Source organism: Strongylocentrotus purpuratus, unplaced genomic scaffold (assembly GCF_000002235.5).
Source record: "Strongylocentrotus purpuratus isolate Spur 01 unplaced genomic scaffold, Spur_5.0 spur5_scaffold_1, whole genome shotgun sequence".
Taxonomy (NCBI): domain Eukaryota; kingdom Metazoa; phylum Echinodermata; class Echinoidea; order Camarodonta; family Strongylocentrotidae; genus Strongylocentrotus; species Strongylocentrotus purpuratus.
The window spans coordinates 4590525-4604501 of record NW_022145594.1 but is presented as its reverse complement, the minus strand read 5'-3'; the positions used below and the strand labels follow the sequence as shown (position 1 = coordinate 4604501).

General features: G+C 41.3%; 1 protein-coding gene across 1 annotated transcript in view; it reads left to right on the top strand.

Annotated features, from left to right (window-relative positions):
• The window catches only part of LOC582585 (protein odr-4 homolog), a 35001-nt gene extending 22717 nt beyond the window's left edge, over positions 1–12284 (top strand). The window contains exons 11-12 of the mRNA XM_030977548.1: positions 11170–11271; positions 12148–12284. Of these exons, the coding sequence (XP_030833408.1) occupies positions 11170–11271; positions 12148–12221 (176 nt within the window). The 3' untranslated portion in view covers positions 12222–12284. The remainder of the gene's footprint in view (positions 1–11169; positions 11272–12147) is intronic.
• Positions 12285–13977: the final 1693 nt, after the last annotated feature.

Below are 13977 nucleotides of genomic sequence, written 5' to 3'. Positions count from 1 at the left end.
GGTCAATCATTCTTCTAGATCCATTATTAGGGTCTAACGTTAGTAGATATAAGGTAGATGCAGGCACGGATCCAGCGGGGGTGAGCGGGCCTTGCCCCCCCCCCCCCCCCCCTCCGCAAAGAGAGAGAGAGAGAGAGAGAGAAGGAAAAGAGGGAAAGGGAAAGAGGAGAGAAAGGGAAAGAAAGAAGAGGAAGAAGAAAAGAAAAGGGGGAAGAAGGAGATCGGGGGGGGGGGGGGGGGCGAAAGGGCCTTGCCTCCCAGGCTGTTGCCTCCCCCTATAAAACAAAATAAGAGAGAAGAAAGGAAGGAGATGGAAAGAAAAAAGGAAAAGAGGAAATAAAGGGAAGGAAAATTGAGGAAGAAGTAAAGAAAAGAAGGGGGATATCTGTTGCAACTTTCCCGCCAACAAGTTGCGGATTGGGGTGGGGCAAAAAGCCTTTGCCTCCCCCCGCCCCCGCTAAAAAAAAGAGAGGAAGGAAGGAAAAGGAAAAAAGGAGAGCTAAAAAGCACCAAAAAAGAGGAAGAAGAAAAAAAAAGGTTAAAAGAATTTGATGCGGTGTTCGAGTAGAATTCTGTGAGATGATGATATACTTTCTCCTAGCTTGATGTGACAAAGTGTCTCTATCCAGATATCTGTTGATATTATTATAGAATATAGAAGCCTGAAATGACCTTCTGCTCGTAACCGACAAGTCACCCCATTAAAATTAAATTGCAAATAGTGTTCAACAACATGATGGTGGATGAAACTTTCTAATATTCAAAGATATATGACCCTGAGACCATATTGTTTCATTATTTTTTATTCAATCAATCAACGTCAAAGAATTGATTCATCATCGCTCTTCAATTTATTATTTCACCTTTTAATGTACTTTCATTCTTATGCATCACGTAAGAACACTGAATTGGATTCTTCAATGTTTGTTTTGATTAATTTTCTCCCCTTTCCTTCTCCCTGTTTAATACTGATAACATTTTTTGATCAAGGCAAAATATTATTTTCATATTTTCTTTATGCAAGACAGGGAGAGAGAGAGAGAGAGAGAGAGAGAGAATATGTGAAGTGAGAATTTTCGAGTACAACTATGAATTGCATCCTTTTCAATATTATTAAATTCGCTGAAAATATTCAGAATATGAATATGATAAATCCACATAATACACCAACCATAGCCCATATGCCAATGCACCATATTTATCAAATATGACAAGATTTTTAAATGAAATTTGAAGAAAAATCAAATTTTCAATGCACAGACAGGCAACAGTTGAAATAATGAATTCTCTGTGACTGGCTTAGCACTAGTTTCTGAGGGACCAGTCACTGAAGAAGGGATAAAGGGAAGGAAAATTGAGGAAGAAGTAAAGAAAAGAAGGGGGATATCAGTTGCAATTTTTCCGCCAGCAATTTGCGGATTGGGGTGGGGCAAAAAGCCTTTGCCTCCCCCCGCCCCCGCTAAAAAAAGAGAGGAAGGAAGGAAAAGGAAAAAAGGAGAGCTAAAAAGCATCAAAAAAGAGGAAGAAGAAAAAAAAAGGTTAAAAGAATTTGATGCGGTGTTCGAGTAGAATTCTGTGAGATGATGATATACTTTCTCCTAGCTTGATGTGACAAAGTGTCTCTATCCAGATATCTGTTGATATTATTATAGAATATAGAAGCCTGAAATGACCTTCTGCTCGTAACCGACAAGTCACCCCATTAAAATTGAATTGCAAATAGTGTTCAACAACATGATGGTGGATGAAACTTTCTAATATTCAAAGATATATGACCCTGAGACCATATTGTTTCATTATTTTTTATTCAATCAATCAACGTCAAAGAATTGATTCATCATCGCTCTTCAATTTATTATTTCACCTTTTAATGTACTTTCATTCTTATGCATCACGTAAGAACACTGAATTGGATTCTTCAATGTTTGTTTTGATTAATTTTCTCCCCTTTCCTTCTCCCTGTTTAATACTGATAACATTTTTTGATCAAGGCAAAATATTATTTTCATATTTTCTTTATGCAAGACAGGGAGAGAGAGAGAGAGAGAGAGAGAGAGAATATGTGAAGTGAGAATTTTCGAGTACAACTATGAATTGCATCCTTTTCAATATTATTAAATTCGCTGAAAATATTCAGAATATGAATATGATAAATCCACATAATACACCAACCATAGCCCATATGCCAATGCACCATATTTATCAAATATGACAAGATTTTTAAATGAAATTTGAAGAAAAATCAAATTTTCAATGCACAGACAGGCAACAGTTGAAATAATGAATTCTCTGTGACTGGCTTAGCACTAGTTTCTGAGGGACCAGTCACTGAAGAAGGGATAAAGGGAAGGAAAATTGAGGAAGAAGTAAAGAAAAGAAGGGGGATATCAGTTGCAATTTTTCCGCCAGCAATTTGCGGATTGGGGTGGGGCAAAAAGCCTTTGCCTCCCCCCGCCCCAGCTAAAAAAAAGAGAGGAAGGAAGGAAAAGGAAAAAAGGAGAGCTAAAAAGCATCAAAAAAGAGGAAGAAGAAAAAAAAAAGGTTAAAAGAATTTGATGCGGTGTTCGAGTAGAATTCTGTGAGATGATGATATACTTTCTCCTAGCTTGATGTGACAAAGTGTCTCTATCCAGATATCTGTTGATATTATTATAGAATATAGAAGCCTGAAATGACCTTCTGCTCGTAACCGACAAGTCACCCCATTAAAATTGAATTGCAAATAGTGTTCAACAACATGATGGTGGATGAAACTTTCTAATATTCAAAGATATATGACCCTGAGACCATATTGTTTCATTATTTTTTATTCAATCAATCAACGTCAAAGAATTGATTCATCATCGCTCTTCAATTTATTATTTCACCTTTTAATGTACTGTCACAAAATTGGTTTCATTTCGTAGTAGTTATTTCGGCGTAGATAGCGTAATTCAAGTAAAATATACGACGCTATATAGTCACGTGTTAATTTTAAGAATGTTCGATTGTGCATGTTTTTGACAGTTTTAGTGTAATTACTTTTCTACCATTAATAATTACTTGTTCTCTTTTGTTTAGTTTTATAGGATAAAACTAATGCTTTCATTTGATATATGGTTTGTTTCAATCTGATATTGTAAAGTGGAGTTATATCAATGTTTATGTAATTTTTGGAAACCTAACCAGAATAATAAATGTATAAGAAATGTGTATATAAATCAATTGTCCCACGTGTCGGAGAGCTTCCTGTCATAGTCTACATAATTGCCGTCGCCCACTGGGCACACTTACATTGTAAGGCAATTAGATTATGTTTGGATATTTGCCCAATAAAGTATTGCGTGCAACGAAATGATTGAGATGATCGTTTGCATGTCTTTCCATGGGGAAACCTAAAGTTGAAGTCTGATTTTAGGTGACGACCATGGTTAGAATCTAGGTTGTGTTTGTTGGGTCTTTTACGTTCTAGTATTAGACAATACCAGGGGTTGCTCATTCGGTGGTCTAGTGATCGTGGTCTGGAGTAGACGGCTGGTAGGGACTACTGTGTAGCAGAGCCGTGGCATGGTCGAGTAAGCTGACTGTACGAAGTCAGACGGTCTGGTTGTTTGGAGGTGCATGAAGCAAACTGGTGCGGCCAATTGGAGTTGCATGCACAAGCAGACTGGTATAGACGTCTGAGAGGTGCAGAAGCGGACTGGCCTAGTCGGCTGGTGGTATACGACGGTACAACGGTTGGTAGAAGACGGTTGGTAGTGTCGACTGGACGGTGGTCGAGAGGTGGTGCGGAGCAATATATCAGACTGGTGTCAACGTCAACGGGGCAGTATATCTCTGCCAAACGGATCCACGGTGAAATTGGTACCGGACTAGGAAAACCTACCAGCAGAAGGCATCCTGACAAGAGAAGCTGCTGGGAAGAACATCGACAGGAACCGGTTTCGTTACATGTGGTGTCAGAAGTGGGATCCAGTGACAATGGCACAAGGAAGAAATAGGCAGAATCGACCAACGCCAGGAGAAATGATGAAGCACTTAGAAAGGAGTATGACAGAAGTAGATCAAATGATGGAGCAACTACGTGCTTCGATGAGTCAGGTACCAGTTGCAGACCCAGAACCAGACCGCCAGGAAGCATTTCCCCCAACTCTGAGTAGACAAACTGCATCAGGACCAACTGCAGATTCACAGATGCCAGCGGCACAGCGGGTTAGATTTAGTTCAACGCCCCGAGAACAAAGTAGACGGCTGCCCAGTGCAGAAACTGGAGTTCATATTACACCACCGCTTTTCTCTCCACATATGCATGATGTGGGGAGGGCAAATGATGTATTAATTGGCAGACGACCCCATATGGTACCAGACAGATTTGACGGTCGCAGTCCTGTCGAGGATTACTTGCACCATTTTGAGGCATGTGCTGGAGTAAACAGATGGACCAAAGTAGAAGCAGTGCAGTTTCTTGCTGCAAGTTTGAGAGGATCTGCTGTGAAGTTGTTAACCCAACAGCCTGGAGTGGATTTGACATACGACGAGTTGGTATACAGACTCATGAACCGGTTTGGTCTTGGAGGTAAAGCTGAGGTATACCTAGCAGAGTTGAGACAGCGTCGTCGGCAACCAAAGGAAAGTCTCCAGGAATTAGGACAAACGATACGGGAGCTGTGTGCATTGTCCTACCCCGAGTTCGATGAAAAAGGACAAGACCGACTAGCCCGTGGGCATTTTCTGGATGCCGTAGTAACACCAGAAATAAGAGAAGGATTGTTCCGTGCTCAACCTCGCACGCTTGATGATGCCGTGGAAGCAGCTTTAAATACAGAGGCCTTCCTGAGGATGGAGGGTCAGAGAAATGAAGTGAAGCGTTCAACCACGTACAGTCGAGCACTAGAAGAGTGTGAGGTTGCAGCCATCCGTGAACAGCAACCAAGGAATCCTACTATGGATGAGATAGTAGAGAAGGTATTAGATGCCTTAGACATGAGAAATGGGAGGAATACGATTAAACCAGATGTACCAGATAGGAGACCGGAACAAACCATGCCAACTAAAGTCTCAGAACGGGAAGATAACCGGTGTTTCAACTGTAATGAATTGGGACACTGGAGGAACCAATGTCCTTATCCAAGGAAAGTTAGGGGAGGAACAGCACCACCAGCAGCAGAGAAAGCCAATACAAACTTGCAGTGGGCAACTGCAAATGGGATGACAGATGAAGAGGAGCAGACCAGAGTTGGTTCGTCTCAGGATTCTAACAGGAAAGGACTTTTCCTGGAAGGGAAAATCAATGGACAGTCCTTGAAATTACTGATCGACACTGGAGCCACCAACACTTTGATTTCAGATAAGGTGTTTGACCGGATAGAGGATAATAGAAGACCTGAGTTATTACCAGTGACTAGCGTGGTACTACAAGCAGATGGGACCCCGTTGAGGACCAGAGGTAAATCAAGGCTGGAAGTGCAGATCGGAGATTCACTTGTCACTACAATGGTAACTGTGGCCAGCCTCAAGAACGAAGGCATTCTTGGGCTAGATTTCCTAGTTCAAACTAATGCTGTACTTGACTGCCACAAGATGGAATTGAGGACCGAGTGGGGCATAATTCCATGCCTAGATAGTGAAGGAGAATCATTCTGCAGAAGGATAGTGGCGGGGGAGGAAAACTCAATTCCTCCACGACACGAAATGGTGCTAGCAGACAGAGTAACAGGTAAAAAGGAAGCACTGTGTGAAGGACTGGTAGAATCTCCTGTGAACCCAATCGAATCATGGAAAAAGGGACCCATCGTTGCCAGATCTGTCGTGAAGACAGATGAAGATGTGTTGCCTGTCAGGGTGTTCAATCCAACAAGGGAACAGAGGAACATAAAGGCAGGCACCGCCATTGCCTCATTGTCAGCGGTGGAAGAAGTGGGCACAGAAATGTGCAACCAGACGATGCCCACTGAAACCAGTGCAAGCAGAAACATGCCACCCGACAAGCAGGGAAACAAGGACGTTGATGCCCGACGTACGACTACCCACTTCTTTCAATGTGACTCTTGTACCAAAAGTTATGAGAAGAAAGACTCTTTGCAAAGACACAAGCGGGAAGTGCATATCCTGAAGTATCGTTGCGACCAATGCGATTATCGCACGGGTAGGAAGACGGAGATGGAGCGGCATCAGGGAGCCCACGATGTAGCTGTGGTTCCCGTGAGAAAACACAGCTTAACACCTGTTTCTTCGCCAAGATGCAAACCCACTTCCACGCCAATAACAGGGACCTCTGAAAAAGCTGATGCATCGTGGCGTCATGTAAGAATGGACTGGCGGTCGCCACCACGTGATGATCCAAGATTGGACCGGCCTCGAGGGAGGTCACCACGTCGTTACCGCTCATCGCGACGAAAATCCAAATCGCTCCAAAGAGACCTGACGAAATCGTCATGTCAAAAGACCCCGGAGTCTCCACAGCATGATGGATCGGAAGCTTCCCCTCGACATAGCCGACAATCTACGCCCGAACCAGAAGAAGAGTTGGATAACGACGAAAGGTCCCCTTCACCACTTGACTTGCGATATTCATCTAGGAAAATGGCGTCGGAGACTGCATGGGCTAGTGAGGGGACTGAAATTGCTAGTAAGAATGCTGAAACTCAAACTGACACTGATAGTTCTCGTTAAATAATTCAGTCAGTACTGCATGAACTTAGAACCGCTGGTTCCGGTGGGAAGGATACCTAGATGCCCATGGACGTTATTTTCTGTAAATGTGTTATATGCAGTTTGTAAATTGTTGTTAGATATCGCTCGGGGACCGAGCTAAGGAAAATAAGGGAGTTGTGTCACAAAATTGGTTTCATTTCGTAGTAGTTATTTCGGCGTAGATAGCGTAATTCAAGTAAAATATACGACGCTATATAGTCACGTGTTAATTTTAAGAATGTTCGATTGTGCATGTTTTTGACAGTTTTAGTGTAATTACTTTTCTACCATTAATAATTACTTGTTCTCTTTTGTTTAGTTTTATAGGATAAAACTAATGCTTTCATTTGATATATGGTTTGTTTCAATCTGATATTGTAAAGTGGAGTTATATCAATGTTTATGTAATTTTTGGAAACCTAACCAGAATAATAAATGTATAAGAAATGTGTATATAAATCAATTGTCCCACGTGTCGGAGAGCTTCCTGTCATAGTCTACATAATTGCCGTCGCCCACTGGGCACACTTACATTGTAAGGCAATTAGATTATGTTTGGATATTTGCCCAATAAAGTATTGCGTGCAACGAAATGATTGAGATGATCGTTTGCATGTCTTTCCATGGGGAAACCTAAAGTTGAAGTCTGATTTTAGGTGACGACCATGGTTAGAATCTAGGTTGTGTTTGTTGGTCTTTTACGTTCTAGTATTAGACAATACCAGGGGTTGCTCATTCGGTGGTCTAGTGATCGTGGTCTGGAGTAGACGGCTGGTAGGGACTACTGTGTAGCAGAGCCGTGGCATGGTCGAGTAAGCTGACTGTACGAAGTCAGACGGTCTGGTTGTTTGGAGGTGCATGAAGCAAACTGGTGCGGCCAATTGGAGTTGCATGCACAAGCAGACTGGTATAGACGTCTGAGAGGTGCAGAAGCGGACTGGCCTAGTCGGCTGGTGGTATACGACGGTACAACGGTTGGTAGAAGACGGTTGGTAGTGTCGACTGGACGGTGGTCGAGAGGTGGTGCGGAGCAATATATCAGACTGGTGTCAACGTCAACGGGGCAGTATATCTCTGCCAAACGGATCCACGGTGAAATTGGTACCGGACTAGGAAAACCTACCAGCAGAAGGCATCCTGACAAGAGAAGCTGCTGGGAAGAACATCGACAGGAACCGGTTTCGTTACAGTACTTTCATTCTTATGCATCACGTAAGAACACTGAATTGGATTCTTCAATGTTTGTTTTGATTAATTTTCTCCCCTTTCCTTCTCCCTGTTTAATACTGATAACATTTTTTGATCAAGGCAAAATATTATTTTCATATTTTCTTTATGCAAGACAGGGAGAGACAGAGAGAGAGAGAGAGAGAGAGAATATGTTAAGTGAGAATTTTCGAGTACAACTATGAATTGCATCCTTTTCAATATTATTAAATTCGCTGAAAATATTCAGAATATGAATATGATAAATCCACATAATTCACCAATGCTCCAACCATAGCCCATATGCCAATGCACTATATTTATCAAATATGACAAGATTTTTAAATGAAATTTGAAGAAAAATCAAATTTTCAATGCACAGACAGGCAACAGTTGAAAACATGAATTCTCTGTGACTGGCTTAGTACTAGTTTCTGAGGGACCAGTCACTGAAGAGGACATAAAGAGAAGGAAAATTGAGGAAGAAGTAAAGAAAAGAAGGGGGATATCAGTTGCAATTTTCCCGCCAACAAGTTGCGGACGGGGGTGGGGCAAAAGGCCTTTGCCTCCCCCCACCCCCGCTAAAAAAAAGAGAGAAGGAAGGAAAAGAAAAGGAAAGCTAAAAGGGTCCAAAAATGACGAAGAAGAAACAAAAGGGTGAAAAGAAGGGGAGATAGATCAGTTGCGGTTAATCCCGCCAGCAACGTGTGGAGAAGGGTGGGAGCCGAAAGGATCTTGCCTTACCCCCCCCCCCCCCCCCCCAGCAAACCTAAAAGAGAGAGAAGGAAGGGAAGGGAAAGGGAAAGAGGAGAGAAAGGGAATGAAAAAAAAAGAACGAAAAAAGGTAGGGGAGATCAGTTGCCAACAAAGTGTAAATCAGGGGGAGGGGGGGGGGGGGCACTGGCGTACTGATTGGGGAGGGGGCTCGGGGAAATAAAATTCAAACGTGGTTTATTTCTAATTCCATGACGGTGGTTTACACGTAATGCTGAAATGACAAAATTTTCTGAGATTTTTAGTAAATTATACTTTTTTATGCGTTTGTTGTAAAATGACAAATTCCTAAATGATGATTTTTTTTTTTTTTTTTTTTTTTTTGGGGGGGGGGTCTCGAAATTTGAAAATTTTTTCTCTTTGTTGGGGGGGGGGTGGAGGGGGGGGTAAGGTCACCTTTTTCAGGTCAGTCAATTTTTTTTTTTTTTTTTTTTATAATTATAAAAAAAAAAAAAACCCAAAGGGGGGGGGGGGGGGGGTTTCATAAAAAATACACACATAAAATTACTAAAGGGGGGGGGGGGTTCAACCCCTAACCCCCCACCCTAAACCCCCGACCGGGGTAAAATGCAATAAATTATTGAAAATTTATTGCATTTTCTGTTTGTTTTGTTTTTTAGTTGAGGGCGTAGGTCCCCTAGTTAATAAGCATAGTAGCATACACATGCTTTAGCAGTCACGCAAAACACACATTGGCAAATTATTCTTCAATACAATCTCAGAATGTATATTATTATCTAAATTTATTATTTTTAAATTATTTTTTAAATAATTCCATAAATTGGGATGAAATAAAAATTCCACCTTTATGAGCGACAGTGTATATTCAGTTTTCACACCCACCGGGGTATGTTCGGCGTTTCAAGAGGGAACAAATGCCGTCCTTAATATCATTTCAATTTGAAAGTCTGGTTTCTTTGATTGTTAATTAACCCTTATCCTGTGTATTTACAAGCAAAAGATTTTAGTTATCAGAATTGGGTCATATCCCATTTTGAATGGTTTGACATGCCATTACATTTATATACACTAAACTCATTATAATTTGAGAAATAATAGCTGTGCAATCATGTTCATTCTCTATGGGATGACGTCTGCTAGGGCAGTGTTGGTCCATATAGTGACGTCATTAAAACATTGTTATTTTTCCGGCGAATCTCTCGTACATCCCAGCTGCTATGGAGGTGGTTGTATTTGTCTTTTTATAAATCACCCGATATGTAGTTGACCTAAAACTTGTACGATGGCCATGTGTTAGCTTACCAGTTTCTAGTGATACATTAGTTGACATATGTGTGATCTTCTTTGAATTACACCTTTAATTAAAAAATAATTTAAAAAAAATTATGCCAATGGCTGGCCCCCCCCCCCCCCAAAAAAGTGACCTTACTCCCCCCTTCCCCCCCCCCCCCCCCACAGAGCAAAATGTCAATTTTTCAAATCCTGAGACCAAAAAAAAAAAAAAAAAAAAAATTATGCTAATGGCCGACTCCCCAAAAAAGTGACCTTACCCCCCCCCCCCCACCCCCTACGGAGCAAATGTCAATTTTTCAAATCCCGAGACAAAAAAAAAAAAAAAAGATTATGCCAATGGCTGACCCCCCAAAAAATGTCCCCCCCCCCCCCCCCCCCCCCCCCCCGCTTATTCAGCGGCTGGCCGAGTCGTTGCGAAATTTTTGGCCCATTTTCGAAATTTTAAACCCCCCCCCCCCCCTGAAAAAATCCTGCATACTCTACTGTGTGTAGGTCTGGACACATGGTAGCATTTTTCTATGCACATAACTTTTTCACTTGGCAGTTCCAAGGGAGATCGGGGGGTTAAACCCCCTAAACTGCCTAGATCCGCCCCTGCAACATCTTTGCTGATCTTCTTCTCAATATTGATTTATTGGTCGAGTTACATTATTTGCTGGTCTTTTAGAACAACCAGATTTCAGAGGATTCACACTTTTCACAACGAAAAACTTCTCCATGTTCAGTCCTTGCGCGATCGTCTCCAGCTCCAGCAGATATTGGGAGTCTGCGTGCACACCGGTACTACCAGCGCAGTATAGCCACTGCTGACGGCCACATTAGCTGCACTGCGAGCTTCCGTTGTTTGTATCGGTAATACTCATAGAGATGGGAGAGAAAGCGCCATCTTAGTTCCATTTCATTAGTTTTAGGTTTGAAAATTGATACTCAATTTTGTGTTAAAGTTATATAAGAAAAGATAATCTATATTTTATAATTCCACGTGGGCGATTTTAATTTTGCAATCGCCCCCGTGGACAACCTGACGGGGGCTATTATGGAGCTCATGGGGCGACTCGCTCATCGCCCCCGTGTATTTTGAGCACTGCTATTATTATTTTTTGGTCAATTTAGAGAGTTTCTGAAAAATCAGGAGCTGGAATATTAATAAGTAGAGGTGTATTCATGTTTTGAAAGACTATGTTAGTTGGGTTAGAGTGGCCCTTTAATGTGACCATTCATGATTTAATGTATTCATATTACGACTCCTTTGTATCCCTTCAGATGAGAGTTTACTGAACCCCATGGACGATCTAGACGAAGAAGGGGAGGATGTCAGAGAGCTGAATGTATCCACACGGTCTGGCAAGTCATTACCATATATGGGTAAGTCATTACCATGTATGGGTAAGTCCCATTTTTTCTTTGTCGTCTCTCTTCAAAGTATGTACTTTGCCTTAGTTTCAAATATTGTAATGTACTGTACATATGCTTCATGAATACTTATGTACATTTTTTTAATAAACCTAATTTATTCTCTAATTTTGAGTATTACTAGATGTATTTCTACTTGTAAAATGAATTATCCAAATTCATGAAGAAGATTTACGTCTAAGCTATGGCTTAAATCTTGTTTTAAACATTTACTGTAGGATAAAAGTTTAAAGGTATGCGAAAAAAAATCACATAGGCATTCTAAATTTATTTTGCCAATTCATTGGATCTTCTAAACATGTGTGTATTACAATTATGGAGATGTAAATGATAGTTATATAATATAAACCTCCGTCATTCATGAAGAATGATGAGTTGCCATAATCCTGGACACTAAAGAAAATCCAATCTAATCTAATTTTATCTCTCTTCCTCTCTATTTGTCTCTCTGTCTCTGTGTGTGTGTCCCTCTCTGTCTCTCTCTCTGTCTCTATCTCTCTGTCTCTGTGTTTGTGTCCCTCTCTGTTTCTCTCTCTGCCTCTCTGTCTCTTTCTCTCTGTGTCTCCCTCACTCTGTCTCTGTCTCTCTCTCTCTTTTACTCTCTCTGTCTCTCTCTGTCTCTCACTCTCTCTCTCTGTCTCTGTGTGTGTGTCCCTCTCTGTCTCTGTCTCTGTCTCTCTCCCTGTTTCTGTTTCTCTCTCTGCCTCTCTGTCTCTTTCTCTCTGTGTCTCCCTCACTCTGTCTCTGTCTCTCTCTCTTTTACTCTCTCTGTCTCTCTCTGTCTCTCATTCTCTCTCTGTCTCTCTCTCCCTCTGTCCCTCATCCCAGGTGCTGCAGCTGTAGGTGTGCTAGGAGCCGTTGTAGCTGGAGCCATGTCATACCTTGCCATCACCCAAGATTAATACCCCCCCCCTTTGTTTCCATCTCCCTCTCCCCATCCCTCCCCTCTCCCCATCCCTCCCCCCCCCCTCTCCTCCCTAGCCTCCATCCCTCCCTCCCTCCCACCCCTCCTTTCCCTACATCCCTCCCCTACATCTCTCCTCCATCCCTCCCTCTTATCCCCTCCCCCATACGCTGAAGAATGGGCCTACACATCAATAGTTAACCGTCAACATACGAGTAGATGCAGATAAATGTCATTTGTACCACAATTGTATGCAATCCACAGAGACAAATACTAGATGTGCGCTCACTGGATCTACATGTATGTGATCATTGTTTGCATAATGTGTACCCCAATGGTTAGTTCCATGATATATATATATATATATATATACATGTTATACATGTATGTGAAAGTGTTTGTTTTTTTAAACAGACATTTTGAACAATTTCCACTTAAAAGCGTAACTCACATTTTCTCATGGTAATACGGTGAGTAATTCTCACACTCTGGTTGGAACGAGCAGTAATACGTTGTGTCAAGTGACCTACTACACGAATACTAATGTCTGGAAATTTGTTTCAAAGAACTGAGAAGGCGATTCATTGTACCTAGAAAAACCCACCTCTGGAAATGGGCATGCTATTCTGTTAGAATTAGCATTATACTACGATTCCGGTGTGTTTCTACAGAAGCGGGTACCTGTAAAAGACCGGACAAATGTAGAAAATAAAAGTATTTGAATGGCTGTAGAAACACGCTGTATGTTTATACACTCTCTTTCAAAACTTATTGATGGGATAGATAGATACATGTAGATTTATAACGATGGTTCCTTTTTATTCTTAAAGGTAAAGACCAGTATTGGAAACGCCCCAATTTCAAAAAATGAAATGGAATCTCTCATTACCAATCATGTGAAAGAATATGTTTTGACTAATACATGATGATAAAAAATTTGCCGGGAAACCGCCTACTAATTCATATATTTGTTAAATTTGTTTCTCTCATGGTCTGTGAGCGATATAGGGTAGTCCCATATACATCTTTCTGTGTATAGTGCTTGTAACTTTACGAAGAATGGGCCAAATTTCTTATCATTTTGATGATTCCAGAACCTTGCAGATGCTAGATGCGAGATGATCAACCTTTTCTGATCGATTCCACAACGTTTCTTTCACAATGCAATCGCGTGACCATAACTGGTCTTTACCTTTAAACTTGTATGCTTTGTTTCAGTCTTTGATTATTATTTTCTGTCAGTTCTGTCACGGTAACTCTTCAACAGCTTTGGTAAACTAGTGGAACACATAACAGCACTCATAATGAACTTTATTTCTATAGCGCGTATCACCAAAAATGCAATCCCTATGTTCTAACTATACATTGTGCAAGACTGATTTGGGGTTGAACCTAATTCTCACGATCACCCCACTTTTAAATTATCTGATAGGTAATTTGTACAAAACTGTAAAACCTATTGAGACGACTGCTGGATACGTGTTCATGAAAGTTATGTAATAATTACTCATTTATGCACCGACCATTCCATGATACACAGGGGGAAGTATAGAATACCAAAGTGCTTACATCATATTCGCTCATCTTCCAGGTTACTGGTTCCAAACAACAGAGCCTGCGCATGAGGTTCACCCCAAAACCATTCAAGCAACGGCTGGAGCGTGGCAAGTTCAGTGTTTGGTGCTTGTATGGTCGCCATGCCATAGTTATAGCCCCAAAAAAGTTTGGAACCAGCAACCTTGACAACATGACCA